General features: G+C 36.7%; 3 protein-coding genes across 3 annotated transcripts in view; 2 read left to right on the top strand and 1 right to left on the bottom strand.

The window, feature by feature from the left end:
* LOC124358546 overlaps positions 1-3,717 on the top strand; it is a 67,977-nt gene extending 64,260 nt beyond the window's left edge. The window contains exons 9-14 of the mRNA XM_046810846.1: positions 2,230-2,367; positions 2,446-2,565; positions 2,662-2,781; positions 2,878-2,997; positions 3,094-3,231; positions 3,526-3,717. Of these exons, the coding sequence (XP_046666802.1) occupies positions 2,230-2,367; positions 2,446-2,565; positions 2,662-2,781; positions 2,878-2,997; positions 3,094-3,231; positions 3,526-3,717 (828 nt within the window). The remainder of the gene's footprint in view (positions 1-2,229; positions 2,368-2,445; positions 2,566-2,661; positions 2,782-2,877; positions 2,998-3,093; positions 3,232-3,525) is intronic.
* Positions 3,718-4,366: 649 nt separating this feature from the next.
* LOC124358017 lies at positions 4,367-9,294 on the top strand. The gene is made up of 2 exons (XM_046810244.1): positions 4,367-4,542; positions 5,300-9,294. The coding sequence occupies exons 1-2, from the start codon at positions 4,459-4,461 to the stop codon at positions 5,726-5,728; spliced, it is 513 nt and encodes a 170-aa protein (XP_046666200.1). The 5' UTR covers positions 4,367-4,458; the 3' UTR covers positions 5,729-9,294.
* A 5,708-nt stretch (positions 9,295-15,002) lies between these two features.
* LOC124358015 (nose resistant to fluoxetine protein 6-like) overlaps positions 15,003-27,172 on the bottom strand; it is a 90,300-nt gene continuing 78,130 nt past the window's right edge. The window contains exons 6-14 of the mRNA XM_046810241.1: positions 26,646-26,836; positions 24,761-24,924; positions 23,084-23,252; positions 21,836-22,032; positions 20,240-20,381; positions 19,092-19,281; positions 17,943-18,085; positions 17,139-17,275; positions 15,003-15,267 (exon numbers count right to left, since the gene is read on the bottom strand). Coding sequence (XP_046666197.1) covers positions 15,204-15,267; positions 17,139-17,275; positions 17,943-18,085; positions 19,092-19,281; positions 20,240-20,381; positions 21,836-22,032; positions 23,084-23,252; positions 24,761-24,924; positions 26,646-26,836 — 1,397 coding nt within the window. The 3' untranslated portion in view covers positions 15,003-15,203. The remainder of the gene's footprint in view (positions 15,268-17,138; positions 17,276-17,942; positions 18,086-19,091; positions 19,282-20,239; positions 20,382-21,835; positions 22,033-23,083; positions 23,253-24,760; positions 24,925-26,645; positions 26,837-27,172) is intronic.

Raw genomic sequence — 27,172 nt, 5'->3', positions numbered from 1 at the left:
ATATTACAAGGTGATATATTACATGTTACAAGGCGAGACATTAGAAGGTGAAATATTACAAGGCGGGACATTACAAGGTCATATATTACAAGGTGACATATTACAAGGTGAGACATTACAAGTTCGAATGTTACAAGGCGAGACATTAGTAGGTGAAATATTACAAGGCGGGACATTGCAAGGTCATATATTGCAAGGTGAGATATTACAACGCGAGACATTACAAGTTGGAATATTACAAGGTGAGACATTACAAGTCGGAATATTACAAGGTGAGATATTACATGTTACAAGGCGAGACATTAGAAGGTGAAATGTTACAAGGCGGGACATTACAAGGTCATATATTGCAAGGTGAGATATTACAAGGCGAGACATTACAAGTTGGAATATTACAAGGTGAGACATTACAAGTTGGAATATTACAAGGTGAGATATTACATCTTACAAGGCGAGACATTAGAAAGTGAAATATTACAAGGCGAGACATTACAAGGTCATATATTGCAAGGTGAGATATTACAAGGTGAATATTACAAGGCGGGACATTACAAGGTCATATATTGCAAGGTGAGATATTACAAGGCGAGACATTACTAGGTTGGAGTAGTACAACATGTTATCAATGCTTTTCATACATATTTTTTCTTTTTTACGAATGATTAACATTACATTAAGTACACAAACCAATAAGTCTTCTCCCATTGTGTATCAAGTCCCAACGTTAATCGTCTCAAATCAAATGTCATTAGGGTGCGTCTTATCCGAGAACTCGAAGTCGAAACCAACACCCGGGAAATTGCAAATCGTTGCCCTTATTTTCTATAAAGATATTGGATCTACAGTTTTTTTTCGATTGTACAACAGGACAATCTAAACGGAATGTAATAGAATAGTTCATGCTCAACCAAAAACAGATGTTCTTGTAGAAGTCGAAATCAAAATCCCGGGAGATAAAAATGCCCTTACTATCTATAACGATACTGAATTTAAAGTTTTTTCGATTGTCCAACAGCAGCATCTAAACGGAATGTAATGGAATAGTTCAAGCTCCAATCTACAACATATGTTCTTGTAGAAGTCGAAATCAAAAGCCCGGGAGATTATAAATGCCCTTACTATCTATAACGATACTGAATTTGAAGTTTTTTTTCGATTGTCCAACAGCAGCATCTAAACGGAATGTAATGGAAGAATTCATGCTCCAATCTAAAACAGATGTTCTCGTTATAATTTAAGATTAATTCCCACTAATTGGATCGTAACCACAATTACATTTTACAAATCCAAAATGCAGTTTACTTTTCTATAAAAATATTCAGGTGGATCTCAGAGTAGATTTTCTTCAATAGCCCTTAAAAAAGTGAATCTATATTTTTTTATTGTGGACTTTCCTCTTAGCGTTCGAACTTGCATCGTTTTTTCAATATAAGGTTTTTTATTATTGAATCTCTTACATTTACTTAAAACTTTTAGTTTTTTGGTACCCTTCTTTCATCTTATGTTTACAAAATTAATTTATGTATATAAAAGATTGAAAAATACCTAAAAATGATATTGAGACTAACTTGGGGTCTGCACGGATTGCCAGCGCAGCAGCCTCGCTATCACACGTGTCCGGTCTGATAATAACCCACTTTTCTAAAAACCACACCTTTTGTTCCAAATATAATCACACTTACAATTAGGATACTAAGAAGAATTTTTCATAATCATAAAATAATATCTAAATATAATTTGGGTCGTTCAAGTAATGGCCCTGAAAAATAGTCACAGTTACAGGTAAAATATGTTTCATGTTATACTTTACGCTAGCAACAAGAACACTAGAATATTTTCCGTTTTGATCAATTTTCTATATTTATTAGAATTAGAACAATGTTAATAATTGCAAGTAAATAAACACTAAATGATTCTCGTAAGAGAAAAGTTTGTGCATAGACGTGAAATGGCGAGACAGGAGGGTCCCCACCATCGCTTTGAAGTGTTGCCGATATCGATCCACGACTAAATGACAGATGTACCCAATCAAAACTAAGAGTGCACGAACTGTACACCCGTGCCCCTTGTACCTTGAAATGGGTGTTAATATGACAATAACAGTCGCCAAAGGTACACAATTCACGTATTCGTTGTCAACTCTAAATCTCTGGCACACAACTCTCATATTCGTTATTGTTTAACAAACATGAAATACTGGGTTGAAATCACAAATGTTTCATTGTCTAGGACCTGAACAAAGCGGACCTGTTGTCGTCAAACTCTGATTGTCTCGTGCAGTGTAAAGAGGATCTGTGTATGGAGAGACATTGCTGTGCCAGTCGCTCTCCCAGCCTCGAGTCTGTCCAAGTCAACTGTCAATCTCTGGCACACAACTCTCATATTCGTTGTTGTTTAACAAACATGAAGATACTGGGTTGAAATCACAAATGTTTCATTGTCTAGGACCTGAACAAAGCAGACCTGTTGTCGTCAAACTCTGATTGTCTCGTGCAGTGTAACGAGGATCTGTGTATGGAGAGACATTGCTGTGCCAGTCGCTCTCCCAGCCTCGAGTCTGTCCAAGTCAACTGTCAATCTCTGGCACACAACTCTCATATTCGTTGTTGTTTAACAAACATGAAGATACTGGGTTGAAATCACAAATGTTTCATTGTCTAGGACCTGAACAAAGCGGACCTGTTGTCGTCAAACTCTGATTGTCTCGTGCAGTGTAAAGAGGATCTGTGTATGGAGAGACATTGCTGTGCCAGTCGCTCTCCCAGCCTCGAGTCTGTCCAAGTCAACTGTCAATCTCTGGCACACAACTCTCATATTCGTTGTTGTTTAACAAACATGAAGATACTGGGTTGAAATCACAAATGTTTCATTGTCTAGGACCTGAACAAAGCAGACCTGTTGTCGTCAAACTCTGATTGTCTCGTGCAGTGTAACGAGGATCTGTGTATGGAGAGACATTGCTGTGCCAGTCGCTCTCCCAGCCTCGAGTCTGTCCAAGTCAACTCTCAATCTCTGGCACACAACTCTCATATTCGTTGTTGTTTAACAAACATGAAGATACTGGGTTGAAATCACAAATGTTTCATTGTCTAGGACCTGAACAAAGCAGACCTGTTGTCGTCAAACTCTGATTGTCTCGTGCAGTGTAACGAGGATCTGTGTATGGAGAGACATTGCTGTGCCAGTCGCTCTCCCAGCCTCGTGTCTGTCCAAGTCAACTCTCAATCTCTGGCACATAACTCTCATATTCGTTGTTGTTTAACAAACATGAAGATACTGGGTTGAAATCACAAATGTTTCATTGTCTAGGACCTGGACAAAGCGGACCTGTTGTCGTCAAACTCTGATTGTCTCGTGCAGTGTAACTAGGATCTGTGTATGGAGAGACATTGCTGTGCCAGTCGCTCTCCCAGCCTCGAGTCTGTCCAAGTCAACTGTCAATCTCTGGCACACAACTCTCATATTCGTTGTTGTTTAACAAACATGAAGAAACTGGGTTGAAATCACAAATTTTTCATTGTCTAGGACCTGAACAAAGCGGACCTGTTGTCGTCAAACTCTGATTGTCTCGTGCAGTGTAACGAGGATCTGTGTATGGAGAGACATTGCTGTGCCAGTCGCTCTCCCAGCCTCGTGTCTGTCCAAGTCAACTCTCAATCTCTGGCACACAACTCTCATATTCGTTGTTGTTTAACAAACATGAAGATACTGGGTTGAAATCACAAATGTTTCATTGTCTAGGACCTGGACAAAGCGGACCTGTTGTCGTCAAACTCTGATTGTCTCGTGCAGTGTAACTAGGATCTGTGTATGGAGAGACATTGCTGTGCCAGTCGCTCTCCCAGCCTCGAGTCTGTCTAAGTCAACTGTCAATCTCTGGCACACAACTCTCATATTCGTTGTTGTTTAACAAACATGAAGAAACTGGGTTGAAATCACAAATTTTTCATTGTCTAGGACCTGAACAAAGCGGACCTGTTGTCGTCAAACTCTGATTGTCTCGTGCAGTGTAACGAGGATCTGTGTATGGAGAGACATTGCTGTGCCAGTCGCTCTCCCAGCCTCGTGTCTGTCCAAGTCAACTCTCAATCTCTGGCACACACCTCTCATATTCGTTGTTGTTTAACAAACATGAAGATACTGGGTTGAAATCACAAATGTTTCATTGTCTAGGACCTGGACAAAGCGGACCTGTTGTCGTCAAACTCTGATTGTCTCGTGCAGTGTAACTAGGATCTGTGTATGGAGAGACATTGCTGTGCCAGTCGCTCTCCCAGCCTCGAGTCTGTCCAAGTCAACTGTCAATCTCTGGCACACAACTCTCATATTCGTTGTTGTTTAACAAACATGAAAAAACTGGGTTGAAATCACAAATTTTTCATTGTCTAGGACCTGAACAAAGCAGACCTGTTGTCGTCAAACTCTGATTGTCTCGTGCAGTGTAACGAGGATCTGTGTATGGAGAGACATTGCTGTGCCAGTCGCTCTCCCAGCCTCGAGTCTGTCCACGTTGATTCTCACTGTCACTCACACAAGCACAAGGTATAAACAACAATTTCCGAGTATCTTATCTCTTTCTAGTAGATTAGATAAGTGCACGAGCTACAGATTATCTCGAGTAAATGTTTATCGACTTTTATCTATAAGTTAAATGTGTACTTTGTTACGTTCATGATAATACAAATACAACCGAAGTTTGAGTATTGAAAATTGAAAACTTACTTGTTGGGATGATTATGGTAAAGAAAGGAAACAAGCAAAGTTTATCGTTTGTTTCCTTTCTTTACCTTGTGCATTTCTAATCTATTTTTTTAATGTGTTTATATGTAACCAAATGTGTACTATATCAATAATTGTGGACACATTTCCTTAAAGAATGTTTACAAAATCGTAATAAAACGCCATTCTTGGTGATTCTAACCAATCAGAAAACTAGCACACCTTTCTGGTTGGATGGCCTATCTCAAAAAATGGTATTAACATTGATAATAAATTGTATTAAAAAATAAATCGTAAACATTTTTAGAGTTTATTTCCTGGTCAAAATCCTGGGTGTCCAAGTGATCCATTAATTTCAACAAAGGACATAAAAAGTAAAAAAAAATAAACTTTGAAGGATATCCTTCAGCGCACTATAAACCATGAGGGCGCGGCTCCACGATCAATACCTTAGGCACTCTTTGTTTGTAGATTCATCTTTCGAAATTGTGCCAATCTACATCACACATTCTGATTATGACTTTATCATGCAACTTTCACTCTTCATAAGCAAATTCAATCTTTATTGGTTTTGTTCTAGGGGCAGACAAAAGTGAAAAGTTCAAAATGCAGTAAACACGGTGTCACTCATGTTGGTGGCCTAGCACAAGTGTCTGAGTCCTGCAACCACCAACTGGGTCATTTGGGAGAGACGCTGGGTCACGTAGAAGTGATCAACAGCCCAATAGTGGTTCAAAAGGGGGGAACTCACTCCCCACCATTGGGTCACGTGGCAACCATTGTTGGGCCAAAACTCGAACAAGAGGAGAAAACTTGCGGCCCAACACTAAGCAAACTGGAAGCCCCTATCGGAGCTCATCTTGTTCAAGGAAAGCCGGAACACGATGACAATCCTGTAGAGACTGAAACCAAATGTGAAGCTCTAGTCAAAGACAACACGCCAAGTATAGAAGATGATGTGAATCTGCAGGAAAGGATTTGTGATGTTGCAGTCTCGCAGGAAAATTAGTAATAGTTTAATCGCCAACTTTTGTGGTTGTGTTCACCAGAGTGTGTGTACTTTTACTTGACCCTCGCTCCTGCTTTGTTAGATTATAGTGAAATCGGTTCTATTTTGCATTTATGCACGACCTAGTATTTACTTGAAAGGCTTGTGACAAAATACCTCAGCGAGTGACAACTGAACGAGTTAGTTTTAGTGCTCGTATTTCTTAATTACTTACCCGCCGTTGCAATCATCAGTTTAGTACACATCTTGTTTATACAGTAACGAACTGAATTCTTTTGTATAGTAAAATGACTTTTTACGCTATCTAAGAACCAGAGCTAGATCTATGTTGATAGATTTCCATATTAAAAAATACATCAAAATGCTGTCTTCCCGTAGAGAAATGGAGGTTCTGGTAATGAAATTTAAATTAGGAAAACAGGACCCTGTCACCAGTAGGGAGATGATATATTACCTTGTAGAATGTTCTGTGAGACTTCCTCCCTGCTTCATCTCTGAGATATTGCTAGACGTTTGCACACACATGCCTCCATACTATAGTCTAGCATTGATAGTTATATTCAAAGAGCGAGCTACTGCATTCATCTTACCGTGATATTGGCTGGGTGCTGATCCATCCACCCTAGGGAGCTTGACTCTATCTTGTTAGAAGGAAGGTTTTGTTTCTCGTTTTAGTACCTCCAAAATATGAAAACTAGGATATCTTCAACACTGATCAATACCATGAAGAATTCTTATTTATAGAACCACAGACCCAATTTAAAATCAAGATTAAGTAACTAAAGTAACATTGTGTAGTTTATCACTTTGTATAAACATTAAAATGTAAGAATTAAAGAATAATTCATATACATTCCATTGCATCATAACCGAAGATGGAACGCATTCACATCGTATTACACAAAAAATTCTAAACTATGTGACCATCCACATCTCGCATAACCTAAGATGTGATCGCATACACATCGTATTACACAAAGAATTCTAAACTATGTGACCATCCACATCTCGCATAACCTAAGATGTGATCGCATACACATCGTATTACACAAAGAATTCTAAACTATGTGACCACCCAAATCTCGCATGATCGAAGATGTGATCTCATTCACATCGTATTACACAAAGAATTCTAAACTATGTGACCATACACATCTCGCATAATGGAAAATGTGATCTCATTCACATCGTATTACACAAAGAATCTAAACTATGTGACCATACACATCTCGCATAATCGAAGACGTGATCTCATTCACATCGCATTACACAAATAATTCTAAACTATGTGACCATCCACATCTCGCATAATCGAAAATGTGATCGCATACACATCGTATTACACAAAGAATTCTAAACTATGTGACCATCCAAATCTCGCATAACCTAAGATGTGATCGCATACATATCGTATTACACAAAGAATTCTAAACTATGTGACCACCCAAATCTCGCATGATCGAAGATGTGATCTCATTCACATCGTATTACACAAAGAATTCTAAACTATGTGATCATACACAAATCGAATAACCGAAGATGTGATCGCATTCACATCGTATTACACAAAGAATTTTAAAGTATGTGATCATACACAAATCGAATAACCGCAGATGTGATCGCATTCACATCGTATTACACAAAGAATTCTAAACTGTACACACTGGACCTTACACATCTCTCATAACCAAAGATGTAAATAAAACCACTATTTCATTTTAATCAGTAGTATGTATATTATAGTAACTGTTATCGCTCAGGTGTTACGTAAATGTGCTAAGTTTTAATGTTCCACTTAAAAAAAAGAAAGAGGCTTTTGTCACTTTGAAGGAGAAGATAGAACAGAACGGAAACTACTGTTGTATAGCTTTATTACATTTTTGCCTTGATTTATTAATATGTTTGTGTTGAGTGTGAGAATAATATGTAAAATGTACAAGCCAGACAGGTATCTCCTACTGTAACTTCTACCGATAGATTGTATTCTTAGTGCATAACTCTTTATTGTATACAGTTTTATTAATTTTTACTAAATTGATGTACAGGTAGTGTTTACTACTTGTAATATATATATATATATATTTATTTATTTATAAATTTGAACCCAGAAAAGCAATTTACTATTAGACACTCTGTAGTATTGTAAACCACCCAAAAGACTATCTAGGAAGAGTATTGTTAAAGACATTTAAACCTTAGCGTGTGCTCAAATGTTATTTATAAGGTATTTTATAGATTGGGCAAGGAAAATATTTTTATAGAACTTTTCTAAGGTACAAAGCATTTAAATGATTCATTGTAAAAGGTTGAGGAAATAACTGCACTAGAGCTGTTCTACCTTTTCCATTACAGGTAAATCGCAGAATATCATATTGCATAGATAACCATCAGATCTTCTCCCTACTATTTCTCTATTATACTCCCTTTCTTACAATCTGTGTATATCTCTAACTTATCGATTACCTTAGCTTCTGGCAAAGTGCAGAATATAATATTGCATAGATAACCATCAGATCTTCTCCCTACTATTTCTCTATTATACTCCCTTTCTTACAATCCGTGTATATCATCTTTAAATTATCGATTACCTTAGCTTCTGGCAAAGTGCAGAATATAATATTGCATAGATAACCATCAGACCTTCTCCCTACTATTTCTCTATCATACTACCTTTCCTACAATCTTTTTATAACTCTAACTTATCGATTACCTTCGTTTTTGGCAAATTGCTGAATATCATATTGCACAGATAACCATCAGATATTCTCCTTATCATCTCTCTATTATACTCCTTTTATTACAATCTGTGCATATCTCTAACAGTTAGTTATCGAAGTTACTTACAACAAGTTGCTTATCGATTACCTTTCCTTCTGGCAAATTGCAGAATACTTTATTGCATAGATAACCACCAGACGTTCTTCTTATCATCTCTCTGTTATATTCCATTTCCTACAATCTGCATTTATCTCTAACTTATCGATTACCTTCGCTTTTTGGCATATTGCAGAATATCACATGGCATAGATAACCATCAGACTCCTCTCTTACTATTCTCTATTGGAAAATGCTAAAGCACCAGGGGTTATATATAATGGATCTAGATAATATATTGCTCTGTTTTCCTCTCGAAGTGAAGATGGAACAGCTATAGTATAGGACAAAAATACATTGAATTACCAGATTCCTGACCCATAGCCAGTAATTCGTGTTTAATGATGATTCATTTTCATCATTATAGTAAAATATAAATAAATTGAAGTCCATTATATAGTAAAAGTATATTGTAGAAACAGTAAGAATCGAGACTTCAATGTAGTTTTTTCTAGCCTTACAAAATTAGGTCTTCCAACACTTATTACTAATGGTCTCATTTTGTATTTTTGTGCAGAAATTAATATTTTCCTAAGAACTGTTTAACTGTGTTATTAGCACTATACGACCAGAGTAAGCTCTTGATGATTTTATAGAATTTAATTGTTATAAGTGACTGAACGTAGAATATTTAGTGTAGTATAGTTTGATTTTACATGTTGTAAATAAAGTGCATTTAAATTATTGCATAAGATGTTTGTTTTTTTTTCATTATTCTCGTCTAATCTTAGAAATATTTTGGGAAATCAGTGACAATGACGTGCGATAAAGAAACGCAAGCAGAGATTTGGTTTTCACATGAAAGCCACATTGTGTTTGTGAGCAGATAATTTTATTTCTTAATAGTACCCAATAAAACCAAACGCTATAAAATTTCTATCTTTGCTAAAAATGAAGAAACACGAAGAATGATTTCACTTCTAACATCTCGGACATCATACTTGCAGGATTATTTTTCAACGAGTATTTTGTAAGAGATATTTAGTTTGTGGTAACAAAGCTTTACTACTTTCCCAAGAGAAATAAGCAAATGACAATTCCAGAACGATTTTATAGTCAAAAAACAAATACTTCCGTCGCCTATACCTACAATTTCATCGCCTATTATACCAAGAGGACAGTAGAGTATTTCTTGTGAAGATTACAATACTGCATAGTGAAGATTAACCCATTCACTGCGGCAAAAAATTTTTTTGAAGTTCCCTAGGTGCTAAAAATTTTTTTTACAGATAAACTTACCATATGCAGTGGTTAGCCTGGAAATGATGTCCAAAGTGGTCAGAAGTCACTCTTTCCCTTCCAAGATGGCCGCCAAATATTTTGGGACCCATGGGTCCCCAGCCGCACCCCCGCGAACGGCCCGTTGTGTAAGTGTTATTAGAATCCACTACCAGCCGCACCCCGCGAACGGTCAGTCATGTAAGTCTTTTAGTTATTACACTAAACACTAAAATCAGTTTATTTTCATGTTTTTATTTACATGATATTTACATGGGACCCATGGGGTCCCAGCCGCACCCCGCGAATGGTCAGTCATGAAAGTCTCTTTGGAAGTTCACTACCAGCCGCAACCCCGCGAACAGTCAGTCATGTAAGTCACTAAAACACTAAAATTAGTTTATTTACATGATATTTACATGATGTTTTTTCGTGATTCAGGGCGTGCCACTTATCGAAACAGGCCAATGCACCACAAGCCTGGTTCGCCATCACACTGTGCACAGAAATAAATTGTGCGTGTTTCGCGGCCTTCGGTTTGACACTGTTTTGCAGCGTCTCCTGATACAAGAGGAACACATCGTTCTGTGGGCCCCAAACACCTTTAGCGTGTGAAGAAATAAACGCACAGGAAAGGTTTTTTACTATTGTTGAGGATAATGGCTTGTAAACAATAAAGGTCTGGCCATTCAATGGTAATATTTAATTATTATATATATATATATATATCTATATATATATATATATATATTATTATTATTAATTATTATTTTATAATTGTTTCACACTTAGCCACTTTTCAGATGGTATTCGCCTTGTCATGAATGGAATATTTTAGTAAAAACAGTTAAAGATGATGTAATTTTAACAATTTCAGCCTCAGTATAAATGAGCCTGTCACAGGAAAAGTGGTGTAAAGTAAACAATTATATTTCTTTTTATTATAAATGAAACAAACAGTAGATACACATAAAATGCAAGCAACAGTGGTTTAAGTCATTCTGATCAATAGAGAATGTAGGAACAATTGAACATGTAATCGCTAATTCAGACAACCTAGGATACACGTTGCTTTGTTGGGCAGCTTGGGGATTTTAGAGATCACGTGCCGGTTTTGGTTTCTCTGGACAGGTCGCAGTAGAAGTCGTTCCTTTGGAGGCAGCAGAGCATGTACAAGGTCAATCCTGAAGTCATACAGAGATTTTTTTTGTGGCAGGGTTGGACTTTTTATACAGTCTGAATGCGTTTATGAAACCCATTTGAAGAATGTGGACAAAAACCTTTTTGTACCACCTCAAGGACTTGTGTTCAGCCGGGTAGTACGCCATCAACTGGTCGTGTCTGTCCACTCCAGACATCTCGGCATTTATAGTGGATAATCGCCAAGGGTTTCTGCCTAGGTTGACCATATCTGTTGTGGGAAACTGCCATTTCATTCTCAAACTCAGTAGAAATATAGAGCACTGTTCGCTTATCTTTTCCACTTTGCGACAGCTATCCCCTGGGCATATCTTGCCACAGTTTCTCCTTTTTTTCAGGACCGCTGTTTTGACCTCCTCCGGCAAGTATTTGCGGTCTGCTCTCAGGGTGCCTGTGCAGTAGGTGGACTCCCTCAATAAAGTTTGCGGCCAGTGGGACACTGTTGTAATAGTTTGTCCATGTACAACGAGTGGCCCACCCCCAATCTGTGCCTCATGAGATGCATTACAACTTTGTTGGTGTGGCCAACACCACTCAGTTCACCACCTTTTCCAGAATAGATCGTGAACCTAATACATAGGCCATCGGGTTCACACAGAGAATAAAACTTAATACCATACTTGTGTTTCTTATTTTTAATATACTACTGGCGAAAAAAGTAATCGTCCCCGCCACAACATCATACTTTCATCAATTGACAACTCTTTTCCGGGATAATAGACAGTACTCATTACGCTGTTGAAGGTAGAAATCAACAGGTCCACTTTTTCAAGCCTATTGTCATTTTGTTCGTTGACATTGACTTGGGCGTTTTTTTGAGAAATGAAGGCAATCTCATGATCAAAAGCCCATCTATCTCGGCTCATCTGTTCCCTGATTTGCCTTCAAAATTAAAAAATCTATGCTTGTTCCAGTAATCACTCAATCTGTTTGTGCGGACAGTACCCATATGCAAGAGTACACCAATAAACGTTTTCAACTCGGGTACTGTCAAATCAACCCATTTATTAATTCTAGACTTTGGGGTCAACGTGGGCAGCTCGAAAACTGTCCAAGCGTAGGCGTTAGTGTAGGAACAAATTTTTCTCCAACAGCACGTCCGTCAAACAAAACGGAAAACCAGTCTATTGGCTCATTGTTTCCAGGTGTAGGAATAAGAATTTTAATTCTCTTTAGTAAAAGGAATGTTCCTCATACCTATCGTATTCGGGGCTCCAATCGAAGTCGTAGTTATACTCGACATCATCGGTTGTCACTATCATGGTCGTCAGGCAGGGGCTCCTGATGTGCCTGTGCGGCGTCAAGGTCACTGTCGTCTGAATAGCCTGTTGCGTCCGAGTCAAGGTCACTGTCACCAGCTGGTATCTCTCGTGAAGTACCAGGTGAATGAGACATAGTTACAAACAAAAACAACACTAATAATAATATAATAATCTAAAAACATTCACACGGACGCACAAGGACGCGCGCGACGCACCACACAATATGGCGATCAAACTCCTGAGCCAACACCAACTGGCCAGGGTCGTTCACTACACGCTGCGATACAGTAACCGACCGTTCTGAGGCGCTGCCGACCTCAGACTGACATGGCGACGGAATAGACCGAGCGGGACCGAAGGGTCCCGAAAGCAACTCGTGAGAGTTCGGCCTGGACCCATGGGTCCCAGCCGCAGTGAATGGGTTAATGGTTATACACGCTCAAATGTAAAGATTCAATTTCAAAGTATGTCAGAACAACCACGACCCTTCCTGTGTAGTGGCAGTGATTGGTTCCTTAAATCTTAGTGGACTCCATAAAAAGGATCTCGTTAAGAACACAAAGAGTCAAGCTGATATCAAGTACCAGTATAATGTGCGTTTTATAGGTATAGGGTCTGACATTACAAGCAGAGGCTCTTCCAGTGTAGAGGTAGTTATTGGTTCCTTAAATCTTAGTGGACTCCATAAAAAGGATCTCGTTAAGAACACAAAAAGTCAAGCTGATATCAAGTACCAGTAAAATGTGCGTTTTATAGGTATAGGGTCCGACACTACAAGCAGAGGCTCTTCCTGTGTAGTAGCAGTGATTCCTTTCTCAAAAGATAGTGGAATCCATAAAAAAGTTCTCGTGAAGAATATAAAAAGTGAAGCTGATATCAAGTATCAGTAAAAGGTGTTTTGTACAGGTGTAGGGCCTGACACTACAAGCAGAGGCTCTTCTTGTGTAGTATCAGTGATTTCTTTCTCAAAAGATAGTGGAATCCATAAAAAAGATCTCGTGAAGAATATAAAAAGTGAAGCTGATATCAAGTATCAGTAAAAGGTGTATTGTACAGGTGTAGGGCCTGACACTACAACCAGAGGCCTGTGAGACTGTGTTCGCCATATCCGGTCATTCTCTCCAGCAGAACAGTTTTCTCATACCATTACGTAACTGTTTCGAAGAATCATAACACCTCACGAAAAGCTTTAGTAACAGATGTCAGCATGCAGAGTTCAATACTGAAAAGGGATCCAATTTGGTTGAAGCACAGTGTCGATTATGCATGTCACTGATAGTACAGACTCTGCTAAGTTGAGTTTCCTAAATGACTTCAAAAATAGGCATCATCACCAAATATGGTTGATTTTATAGGGTTTTAAAGTTTGTAATTGGCCGCTCCAACCACTGGGGTTGTTATTACCAACCTTCAAAGAACATTTAACACTGTTATTTGTTTAAAAATTAAGATTTGAAGAAGGAATTTCAAAACCACTGTATCGACTTTGAGAATTAGATGCAATTAATCACATTCATATTCGACTTGAGGAAGGATAAGTATTCTTGAATCATTGCCTACTATTTGCGAAATCAGAAAGATTTGTGTCCTGAAGTATTCCGTTACATTTCCTGTATTAAACACATATACCAGAAAAACTCTTAAGATATCAACTTTTGTGGACTGGCATGCCTACAGAGAGTTTTGATCTAAATACTTTACGTTAATAATATGAAGTTGACCAGTCAATCTGGATTTAATTAACACCAATTTAATATCTCCTCCCGTTCTCCACTTACTGCCTCGTGAACCTTACCAAACATTTTGTGGGAAAGAAGTATTTTTTGTGGGATTACGGTCTTTATTCTTATTTCAAAAGTACGAGAATAATAACACGATTTAATTACAATATAAAATTAAAGAATGGTAGGTAATGTTTAAAAAAAAACACTAAAGTAAAATTTATTTACATCCCTAAACCTTAAAACAGCTCTCAAAATCTAAAAGTTGCAATAGCTATCATGTTATAAGTTAAGTAGTCTTCTTGAAGCATGTGGTCTATATAATCTAACATGTTCATGAGTGAACTTGAATAATAAAGATTAAAATAAGATATTAGTAATCATTAATCTGTATTATTCATGTGCATCCATTCTTTCACTTCTAATACATCTAAATAGTACACCGTTGATTTTCTTTACCAACGAAAACCACTTGATTCCACAAATTAGAACATCATGATTAAATCAATGTGCTTGTCAAAAATCCGAAATAAAATTATTAGTTCTTTAAAAGTTAGTGGAGTAAATGAAACGGTTCTTAAAGGCATAATATTTTTAACCTGTTACTTCCTTTTTATGATTAATCTTTGTGGTTAATGACTTAAATCATTTGGGATAAATAAGAACTCTTTAGCATTCGTGTATCTGTCCTCTTAACTCTGTCGAATCATCTTGAGAATTGAATCTTAACCATAAAAATCTTAAAACAAAAAAAAAACGGGTAAAAATACAAAGAGCTGATAATTTTCTATAACATGGGTAACTTCGTTCGTTATAACGTAAGTTGTAAGTGAAAATGACGAAACCCAAGATATAAATATAGTGTTCCAAAACATACAATTAACATTATTCTATTTTCTGCTTAGTTTTAAATTTATTGTAAGAAAGAACATCAGTGCATCTTTTAACTTCTTCCACATATATATTTTAGTTAAAGGTAGGCCAAATAAAATTAAAATATATTTTACAATTATTATTTTATTATTGAGATAACGAGTAAAAATAACTTAACACTAGAGCTATACAACTACAACAACTATGTACAATATCACATCCAACTTTGAACATATGGTAAGACATGTTTTATCCCGGCGGCGCAAGATCACCGTGGGGCGGCAAGATACTAGCGGCAAGATACTGGCGGCAAGACACTAGCGAAGTCTACAGCCTGGACACCACGACTTGGCGGGGCTGCTCTGCGGGCATTTCCGTTGACACGTTTTGGCTGTAAAATTTCGTACGTTAAAAAATTGTAACATTTTTTTTATTTTACTCGTATCTACCCAAAATGTAGGTAGCAATTACAAAACACCAAGAAACCTTACAAATTGTTATTTTTAACATTTACTCATGTCTACCCAGAACGTCGTAACAAAACACAAAGAAACCTTACAAAATGGTAATTTTTTATTTTACTAATATCTACACATAATGCTTTGACAAAACACCAAGAAACCTAAAAAATGTTTATTTTTATTTTTTAAATATACTCGTATCTACCCAGGATGTCTTGACGAAATGCCAAAATATTACCTATAAGGAAATTGTAATACGCCATTATATGATATAAAATTGTTATGTGATGCACATATAAAAGTCAAATCTCTTCAAATAAAAAGTGAACCGTATTGATTGACAAAAAAAAATAAAAAATCTGTATGATCCACCCGGAAGTCTGTATATATATATATATATATATATATATATATATATATATATATATATATATATGTATGTATATATACATTACTGTATGAATTATAATTGAATTTATCAATATAAATGTATTTTAAACCAAGCTGTGAGTCTTGTGAGTGTACAGAAACGCACACAAAAGTGTCGAGGGGAGAGTTTATCACTGCTCGGATATTCACACTTGATTGCTTTGGAGAGTTGGGAACTCGTAAATGCATTAACGTCTTTACCAAGGACCGTCTCACGAAGATTTAGTTACAAACTATTTAAGTTTTAATTTGCCGTTTAATTCAATTTACGAGAAGGCTCATTTTAAAATATAAACTGAGGATTATTTAGCTAACGTACTTCCTGTCATTAATTTAATATCTCAATTCTGTACACAGTGATAGTGTCTATTGAAAGCAATAGTAGACATATCTACGAAATTGTGTTTTTAGACTCTTCAAAACATTAATTGTTGAAAATTGTGAGATTATTTATTATTTGTGAGGTTGTTTAAAGAGTAATGAAAACCGCTAAGAAAATATAGGAGTGGGTTAAAGACAGAATTCAGACGTGATTGGGATATAGAAGCAAGCCTGTACGTATCCAACATAGGCATTAGAATAAGATCTCAATGCTATTTAGGAAATCTGGGTCTCAAACAAAGACAATATTGAGATTAAAATGTACAAAAATCAAAATCAATTTAGTTATCAGAGCATATGAATCAGAACAAGTTCTCAAATCTATTTAGGAAATCAGGGTTTCATACACAAACAATGTTGAGATTAAACCGTAAAAGAAATCAAAAGATATTTTGTGACTAGACTCTCAAAGTCAGAGGCCATAGTTCCATGTAACGTCATCTAACCCTTAGTCCCCTCTGTTGAGAGCGATCTCCATTCAATGGATGTTAAATTAAAACTGGAAGAGCCAATAATACACATCTGCTCATAAAAGTGAAGATGGAACTGCAACGTGATTGGCCGGGAAGCGCAACTACAATACGATTGACCGAAGTTCAACCAATTGGCAATCAATGTAACCAATCACCAATTCGCTAACTTAAATTCTGAGAAAAACAGTGTCAATGACTTATCTCGATATATAGTCACATCCAGGGTGAAAACACCTTCAACTAATAATTATTTACGAAGCTGTGTGTACCATTCATTTGAAAAATTGCTAGCACAATAATTAAAACTTGCGTTACTGGACCAGCCAGTGTTGGTTCATTATTTGTTGACTAAATGAAAATGGTTCCTCACAATGACGCACAATATTATAATATTTTGATGTGAACCGAAAAACAGATGGTAGTCACAATATTATCGGTTTGGGTATTAAAAAAACAACATGTCCTTGTTGTAAAATTAGTACTATAAACGTACTCACGTACGTATTCACAACACTCACCTTTGTTTCTGAACTGAGTTGGGGTTTCTGTCCACGAACAGAAACTTGACAATTGTCCTACACGGCGCCTCCACCATCAGGTACAGTGGCAAGGCGAGGAGATTGGCTATGAAGTAATCTCCACAAGCCATCCAGAACTGGGTACAGAACACATTGTGATAAGCATGATAGTGTATTGTACAATCTATGCTTATCTATTGATAGAACCAGTTTTGTGCATTCAGACAGCTTTTTTTGTTCTCTTAGGACAAGAAGCTTATAAATTGCATGTGGTCCTGTAAGAACCTTAGCGCTGCTTCCGGAGTGACATGATATACAGGATGGGTTAGGCTAGGGGGTAGGGGCCGCCTCCTATCGAGATCCATGAGGAAGAATTAGGGCACTACATCTCAAAGTCATGTTCCCCCGGAAGAATGGGAGGCCAGCTCTGAACCAGCCTCTCCAGTAAAATCAGGCAGTGGTGGCACACCCTTGTTGAGGCTAGCAAGAACCTCTGATATTTAGGAAACGAACCCTACCAACTCCAACAGTCATCTCCCGCAGTAGACCAGACCTATCGAATTGCCCATGAACCCCAAAATCTCGACATTTGCGGTTATTGATGTGCCGCTCCTGTACATCCATGAGGTTGCCCAGATTTAAGTGACACAACGGTTTTTGCTATCCCTAGTGGTAGGTTCAACTGTAAGGTATAATTCAGACAGCTTAATAAACTACTTTTCTAAGAAAATTAATATTGTTGATCATAACTATATTTCACAACTACGTTGAACAACAACAAAGTTGAATCAGTTTAGGGCTCACCAGCTTCGGGTAGTTCATGTGCTCCGAGTGCCGCACTGAAGACGCCTCAGCAAGTTGAATCACCGTGTGGATCAGCACCGTACTGTAGACTAGCCTGCAGAGCGGCGTGTAGATGGGGTGGGCCAGAATCGTCTTGAACGCTCCTGTCACAATACTTCGTGAGAATAATTGGCATGGGTTTAATTCTGTGAGGGGATTTGAGTAGAAGGTTGAAATGGTCACATTAAACGACTTAATAGAGTTAATGATTGACCTTAAACATACGAGTAGCATTAACTAGCCATCGCTGTGTCTTGGCGTCTATTCAACTCCTCAGAAAGAGTTCCACCATAGAATCCGTAAAAGGATGATTCAGTGTGGTCTGAGAGTACCCCCATAAAATCTAATCATGATGAGTGATCTTAACTGTCAAACATAGCATTAACAAGCTGTTGTTATGTCTTGGAGTCTATTCAACTCCTTAGGGAGAGTTCCACCATGGAATCGGTGAAAGGTTGATTCAGATTGGTTTGAGAGTGCCCCATAAAAGCTAACCATCATATTCCTGTATGTATCATATAATTCTACCTTGGATGATCTAATCTTATGTTTGCCTCCATTCAATAATCCATAATTTTAAAGTTGATATTTTACACCACCTAATTCGCATGTCTAGAGCCTAAGATTCTGTGGAATCAATGGGACTGAACTTGATAGTCAATCGATAACTCCGCAAAATTCTCAAATGCTTTAAGATTAGTATTTACCTATTTAGTATTTATTACGGCCTAAATATCCGCTTCCTGAAAATGTTTTGAAAGATAGAATATAAACTCCTACAAAATTTTCCTACGTCAATTGTGTCTTGTTCTTGTTTTTCTCAAATGTGTAAGTACATCCTCCGAGGAGTTAAGATTGAAGTAGCAGCCATTACTTTGTGACTTAAATAAATTAAAAATTAATATTAAAATAAATAAACCAAGCATTTTCTATAAAAAACCTAAGGAAGGGTTGCCATTTCAAAATTATGTGTTAGAAGAGCTTTCATTCACGTTTTGGAATGCAAATAAACTAAGTCCCATTATCATACTCCACCAGTTTCGTTCTTCTACATGTTACAGTTAAAGCTTTTCAGGAAGTGGACTGTTTGATGACGTAATGTAGTCCTACCGAAACCAGTAGTATAGTGGGTGAGAGCTATCCAGGCGACACCGATGCTGAATGTGATTCTGTGGAACCCAGCGTATATCGCGTTCTCCAGGAGATTGTAGGGTCTGTCCTTCTGGTAGAACAAGAAGCCATATGTTTGGTGAGCGTAGCCGCCGCCGAAGAACAACAGGAATCCCAAAACTATCGTTTTCTAGAACAAAACATCGATTTAGAAGTACAATATATGCAAAATTTGCATAAAGTAAAGGACATTTACCGTTCTATGGGGTTTACTTCATTAGATATTGGATTGTTCTTTCTATCAAGTAGATTTTTTGCACACAACACATTATTTAAGAATATGATTGATTATCTTTTACATTTGCATTTAAAAGACACAGAGCACGAGCAGGTTGCAAGCTCGTGAAATATGGTTTCTGAGTAGCAGCATTGGAGAGATTAGGAATTTAGTCACCATTAAAAAGGCAGGGAAGAACCAATTAACATTATCAAAAGGGTAGTTAAAATGGCTTAAAGCTCTGAACAGGGTGGAAAACATATACTATAAGATAGACACGTGAAAGAAGATGCAGAGCAAAGAAAGAAATAAGAGAATGAAGATTAAGAAAAATACTGATAGTACAAAAGTGAGAAAATCATTGTCTGAGGATACCAAAAGACAATGCATCTTCCGTGTTGGAAAGGATTTCTGCTAAACAAGCTTAGTTATACTAGATGTCACTAAATTTGTTGGCAAAACTTTTGTTGGAGCTTTAAAAAAACAAATCCCATTAACCTTGTTTGTGCCATAAACATTCAAAAAAACTCTTTATCACAAATAATGCAACTGTGCTTAAACTAATTTGCGTTATATAAGTTGTGATTTGAACAATTATAGACCAATCGTAATTTTGCCATCGTCATTTTTGCAAATTGTATTATCCTACTTTTCGAAGATAGACATCTATTGTCTTCGTCAAGTATGAAGACAATTAATAGATATAAATGTACCCACACTGACGAAGAGGGTAGATTTCAATCGTCGAAACTTAGTGTTGTAAATTTTATAACGTATAAAGATCGAGAATGCCTGAAATCCCACTACCCTTTCAAACCTTCCATGGTCAACAACAACCTTCGAACAAAGAGGATAGAGCAACTTTGCACACCTTGGAGAACTTGTAGTTGGCGGCTGACAAGGTGACCATAAGGTACGCCGTGAGCACTCCCACTATGTAAGGGCCTGCGCGGTTGTGGCTCTTCACGTACATAGAGTTGAAGTGCTCGTTACTGAACGGGTCCACCAGCAAACTGCAACACGTGTCATCGTTAGCAGGGCACAAGGCATGAAGGAAGGAAGGTAAGGGTAGCTAGTTGAACAGGTTAGAAAAAGGAAGCTTGGAAGAATGCGATCCCATATTTGGCCCCTTGATTATAGCCTATGTGTTGGTAGAGTAAGCTCGTTATTTTAAGTTCTGGAGAATGTTTGAACCACATTTTAATAACATTTTCATCAGATTAGCACACTCGCGCACTCAAATATTCACCAGTTTTTGCAAAACAGTTTGAAACTTTACAAATTAATACTTTAAAAAAGACCTCACGCGATAGATGCAAAATGTTAGTGGTCAAAATTGAGAAATGACCAGAGTGACACATAGAATAAAGAGTATACTCAAGAACCTTGCATCCAAAAATTTTTTAAGTTTACTTGAGAAGAACCTGTTGCTATGATGTTTTATTAGAAGTTTCTGCTCAGCCTTTACTAAGGAAGGTAAAGAATTGGCTTTATTACGATCGTAAAATACAGCCCAGTGGTAGGTTCCTGCTTGTAGGCTTATGTATTGATTACGGTCTTGTCATGGCATTACATTATCAGCCTTACACGGCCGTTGTCACGTCTGCCATCTTAGGTTTCCGGTTCTCGCCAATTCTAAATATGCTAACATAGTTTTTGTCGTCACTTAATACTGATAATAGGCTAGAATAACTAGGTAAAAATAAGGATAATTTGTTGAAAAAGCGCATTCGTACACAGTTCTTTTAAGTACGTACATTAAAATGATGATTTAGAAACCTACGACCAACAAAATGAGTAAAAAGTTCCACACTAGATGTAATAAATGCCATATTTTAAGAGAACGCTATTACGGTATTATTGACGATTTTCCGAAACTACAAGAATAGTTTGACGAATCGTTACAATATTGCATAGCTACAAGAATAGGGTGACGAATGGGTACAATATTGTACAACCACAAGAATAGCGTGACGAATGGGTACAAAATTGCATAGCTACAAGAATAGCGTGACGAATGGGTACAATAATGCACAACTACAAGAATAGGATGAAGAATGGGTATAATGATGACAACTACAAGAATTGGGTGAGAATGGGTATAATATTGCACAAAACTACGAGAATAGGGTGAAGAATGGGTACAATGATTGCACAACTACAAGAATAGGGTGACGACCGGGTACAATAATGTAAAACTACTAGAATAAGGTGACGAATGGGCACAATATTGCACAACTACAGGAATAGGGTGACGACCGGGTACAATAATGTAAAACTACTAGAATAAGGTGACGAATGGGTACAATATTGCACAACTACAGGAATAGGGTGACGAACGGGTACAATAATGTAAAACTACTAGAATAAGGTGACGAATGGGTACAATATTGCACAACTACAAGAATAGGGCTACATGAAGGGGTACAATAATGCAAAAAGCACTTTAGCTCTTTCGGGTAGTTACCTGCTGGCATACAACTTGAGGGTCCCGGAGTAATGTCTGTCATAGGTGACGTAGAAGGGGATGGCGACTGAGGCTACGAACAGAACTCCGAACAGAGCGTACCCGATGCGCGGCCACCTCCACAGTACGTAAATGGCGAAGATGCCGATGACGAAGAACTGCATGTCGCACGCGAGATACCAGGACAACAGCAGGCACTGGAACACAGCATGGGAGATGTAGACGTAACTGATCTACTGCAGTATGGAAACTTCATAGATTACGTCATATATTGTAACATAGTCCTCTTAACCGTAATTATACCATTTTAAGTGAAAATTGTCGTTAACAGAAATATCACAGATGTTATAAAAAATCTGTACCTCAAAATCCAACACTCAATGTCTTATAAATGTCCTAGTGTAGATTTTTCTAAGAAGAATTTATCCATTTAGAAAATTAAATTTTTTTTTTTTTTTCATTTTCAACAAAGTGTGGTTGCATTGACTAAATAGTATACCATTTTCAAAGTACATATGTTATGGATTCAATAATATACGAAATGTAACCTTTATTTGATTTGGAGATATATAAATTTGAATTACAGAGATCATTGATATATTCTATAAACAATATTGCACCTAATACTGACCCTTGGGGTACTCCACTTCTTATTATACCAAAGTCACTGAAAGTGTTGCTAATTTTTACACACTGTTTCCTAGTTGCCTTATTCAAGCTTGAAAACCAGGAAAGAACGTTTCCTCTGATATCGCAACAGTATAATTTATTTAAAAGAATGTCATGATCTACAGTGTCAAAAGCTTTCTTTATATCTAAAAAATAATCCACTGACTTTGCGTCATGAATTTATCGCTTCAAATACGTCATCCATAAAGTTTTTCACGCGGTTTCAATACTCAAGCCCTTTCTTAAACTAAGCTGATTTTTACTAAAGAAATGGGTTTTCTCAAGAAATTAAACTAATCTTCTTTTATTTAATTTTTTTTTTTTTTCAAAAATCTTTGCATAAGTTGAGAGTAAAGATATTGGTCTGAAATTGTTGCATTCATTATTTGGTCCACTCTTCTGCAAAGGAATTACCACAGCGGTTTTAAAAATATCTGGAAATATGCCCTTTTCAAAACTTAAGTTTATTAAGTACAGTAAGACTTATTAAGAGAATGAAAACCAATGGAATACGAACATCTCAATTGATATTGAGACTGTTCTTGGTATTGTCATTCATTTATTGAGATTCCGTGTTACCTGGTTATCAGCATGGACGTAATTGTTGATGAAGAGCAGATTGAGCCACCAGTTTTCCTGGCAGCGTCGAGACTCCAGACCCACTCTCTTGTGCCACAGAGGACCATCAGACATGTGCGGCAGCAGCCACCCCACAACGCCCATCATGAGCAAGTAAGTCGGGACTATCCTGTACACAGAGATATATAGATAACACCTGAAGTCAAAGAAATATTTATGTTCATGAAAGTTTGTCTATCCTCCAGGCATCAATGATACTTATTCTCGATGTGACTGGCACATTCATAATCCTGTCCTAGAACTGATATTATAACTACCTGCAATTCTAGTATATCTAAAATGGCTTTTGGCCCGGAAGATAAATTGACTGAAGTACCTGTCTGGTGAAGTATGAAACTTCTGGCTTATTTTGAGCTTGGATTGGGCAGTCATATACTTTAAAATGGAAGAAGGAGAGTGGGCATTTATTTTGACATTTTCTCACCAATGTCTCTCTGCGCCCTAAAAGGAATATTATTTAATTCTGGACACAATACTACTTCATCTTTCAACTGTCAGATAAGCAAAGAGTATTTATTTGTTTAGTTATACATTAACTTTTTCACTTAAGCACTGTTTAAACAGACAGGAACAGTCTTTAAAAATCTTATACGAGAAGTTCTGAAAGAAAGTGCGTCTATCTTAGTACCCAGGAGGTTTTCTTGATGATAAATTCACATTTTTAATCGTTAATTCCTTCAACGTTCAGTGATAAATACTGAGTAAAGGGCTTATTTCTCCGTTTAGGTTTTGCTATCCATAACAGCCGTTGCTAACTGCTCTATTCTGGTAGGTGACAGCGTGGAGATCATACACTAGTTACGGACTAGCTAAGAATACCAGGTGGTCGGTTAAAATTAATCGGATCGTTGGGAAGATACACCATTCCCTTAGGAAGATAATAACGCAAGAAAGCGTCTTAGCCCAATAGATTCACTTACAGATACACCCAGAACTGGAAACTAGTACAACTTTGCTTACAAGCTTGTTTACAAAAGTATAAAAAATAAAACTCGTTATAAGAATAATATGCAACCTTTACATAAACTCAATCGCATCAAACAAGCAACAACTGATGGCTAACCAACTTTGTGAGTCTTACAAAGTTTATAGAAGTTAGATGAGACTAAAAGTGATTTTATAGATTATTAACTCCAATTTAAATGACAAAATCGGGAATTTTGCTATCGTTGTTCCTAAACCAAAGACATATACAGACAAAAAAACCAGAATATCAATTTTGGTAACGACATTTATTCAATACAACTTCGAAACACAGCACAACATTACAAAATATTTCAATCGCAAGAACTGCCAACATACGCTCATCTGTCGAACAATACTCAGTTGTTCATATTGATTCAGACAACATACGTCCAGCTGTCCAACAATGATCAACTGTTTATGCATCTATCTCGATTCATTCTACAACATGAGTTATTGAGTTATACATTATTAAAACACTAAGTTTGGGATTTTATCCTAACAATAACGTACCTACGTGAACTTCTAATTCAAGACATCTAATAACAAATATGTGGAGATCGTTTTGCAATCTCCGAGTTCACATATTGACCAACGTATCTGATATATAGTTGACAGAAAACCACAAAACCTGTTGACAGAAAGCAAACAAACCTCAACCATCGTAGAAGTATTGCCTGGATGAAGTTAATGCTCTTCCTCTTGTCGAGAGCTTTGTGGACCCCAAGGAACGCGAGGAGGCCAGAACAGACGAAAAACACATCCACGAGATGTGTGGCGTTCATCAAGGCGTTGTCTACAAAGTGGTTCTCAAGCCTCTGCAATCAAAAACTCAATCTTAATGACAGTGATCTTGTAAATATTCTTCAACTTTGGTTTAGAGAGTAATTAAAATGTAGTATACTATAATAGCTTGTTAAGTCCTGATGGAAAGTCATATATATTTAACACAGTAGAGGGTCGGTGGTATTGAAAAGGAAGGATTTGAGACACGAAGCGCTTTTTCCTAGGCCACGTGTATCAGTTCAGTATACATAGAAATTTTCGTCCAGGCCCTGAAAACTGCGGTAAAATACCGTTCAAGATCATTATGATTTTACGCGCAATATAAATTAAAACGCCTTTTATTTCATTAGGGAACATTAAAATATGACCAAAGTCCGTATGTATCAAATGTATGCATATGGCCGTGGACATAAAGAAATATTGCAGGGAAATGGATTGAACGTGTAGTAGCGTAATTTATTATTCAAGTAAAATAATATAATTAGATGATTAAGGTTATAAAATATTTCTTGATAATTACTTAATGTTAAATAACCTTTTTTCACTATTTACTTCCAAAATAGACTCAAAACCACACTATAAAACGTGTCAGGAAGAAACGTTATATGACTTACAATATAGCCAGGACATTGCATTTGTTATACAAATCAACTGTTTTTTTTTTATCTTTAAAAAAGCATAGAGTTGCTGGTAGTCTTTTTTTTTTTTTTTTTTTTTTTTTTTTTTTTTTTTTTTTGCAAAAATAGCGTATTTTGACATGAAAAATACAACGTTGTGTACATCAATATGATACACAACGCCCTGAAGAGTGGAATGAAAAGATTTACTATATAGCGTTTGGAATTCGTAAATAATATTAGTAGTATAATCCAGTACAACAAATCTCTTAGATATTTTAGAGTGAAATATATGTTTGAAGTTGGAATAGGAATACCTTAATCAAACATTTTTAAGGAATTATTAACTAATAATAGTAGTATAATCTAGTGCAACGAGTCCCTTGGACGATTCAGACAAAATTATCCTTGGAGTAATAGGAATATCTTTATCAAACATGTTTAAGGAATTATTAACCAATAATAGTATAATCTAGTGCAACGAGTCTCAGACATTTTAGAGAGAATTATGCTTGCAGTAACAGGAATATCTTAATCAAACATGTTTAAGGAATTTAATCAGAATGAAGATAACAAAATGTTACGGTTCAATTTCGACTGAGAATTACGAGATAAAGTTGGTAGAGAGATATCACAAGTTGAGACAAGTTGAGCAAGGTTCTATTTTACGCCTTTTAATTATCAATTCAGTGATGATAATATTACTTCCTTCATTATAAGGGGATCACAGAAAAGGTGAATGTAATGTGTTCGTACATATATAATGAGGATAGCACAACTTTACTTGTTCTTGAAAATTATCGCGATAAGTCTGAGTGAATACTGATGTTATGTATTTATTTTAGTTATTGGAAAAATACTTTTAAGGGTATTTATAATCCAAAGATGTAGAAAAGACATATCACTCTATATATATATATATATATATATATATATATATATATATATATATATATATGTATATATATATATATATATATATATATATACCACGCAGATACTACGTAATCAGAGACTGTTTGGTGTAATTAATTTATGTAACCCTGCATATTTCAGCAACAGTACATCATTGATGAAGAAAGCTGCCTTATCATCACGGCAGCCGTGGTAATCACAACATAAGCAGAGTAAGCTACCTCTTCCCAGAACTGGTGGTTGTACAGCGCCAGACCATGAGAGTACAGGATTCTGTGACCGAACAGTATGGCTGCGATGCTGATAACTTTGCCTCCATTGATAACGTCCAGCTTCGGGTTCACGCCCTTCTCCGTCAACTCGTGTACGTTCCTTCTCACAGAGAACGCCAGTAGCACCTTCTCAGACACCTCTGTAACATTGTATCCATTTATAGTTTAACGAATTATCTAGTCAGTGAGTAAAGTGTTTATTTCAAATTTACAAAGATAAACAACCAACTTTTGAACTAATCTAAATTCTTATCGTATATCAAAACATTATCTACGTGTATAACGGAACAAAAATAATCAAATTTCGATAACCGTATCTGCAAACAAAAGAGATAAAACACTGAAATACACTTATCCAGATAAACCTGGAATGGTAACTGGTAAACTACTTGAGATGGCTTTGCCAAGGCTGGCGGACACGGGATAAGTGGCAGATAGAGTTGAATACAAATCCTTGGGTACACTGAAATACAGTT

This window comes from Homalodisca vitripennis, chromosome 3, assembly GCF_021130785.1.
Source record: "Homalodisca vitripennis isolate AUS2020 chromosome 3, UT_GWSS_2.1, whole genome shotgun sequence".
Classification (NCBI taxonomy): Eukaryota; Metazoa; Arthropoda; class Insecta; order Hemiptera; family Cicadellidae; genus Homalodisca; species Homalodisca vitripennis.
The sequence above is the reverse complement of the archived record's forward strand: the minus strand, read 5'-3'. Positions and strand labels throughout refer to the sequence as shown.

What these genes read in the sequence shown, in the direction of transcription:
- LOC124358017 (XM_046810244.1), top strand. Translation starts at nt 4,459, where the DNA reads ATGGAGAGACATTGCTGTGCCAGTCGCTCTCCCAGCCTCGAGTCTGTC. An exon ending in GTCACTCACACAAGCACAAG is followed by an intron (nt 4,543 to 5,299) that starts GTATAAACAACA and finishes GTTTTGTTCTAG; the next exon opens with GGGCAGACAAAAGTGAAAAG.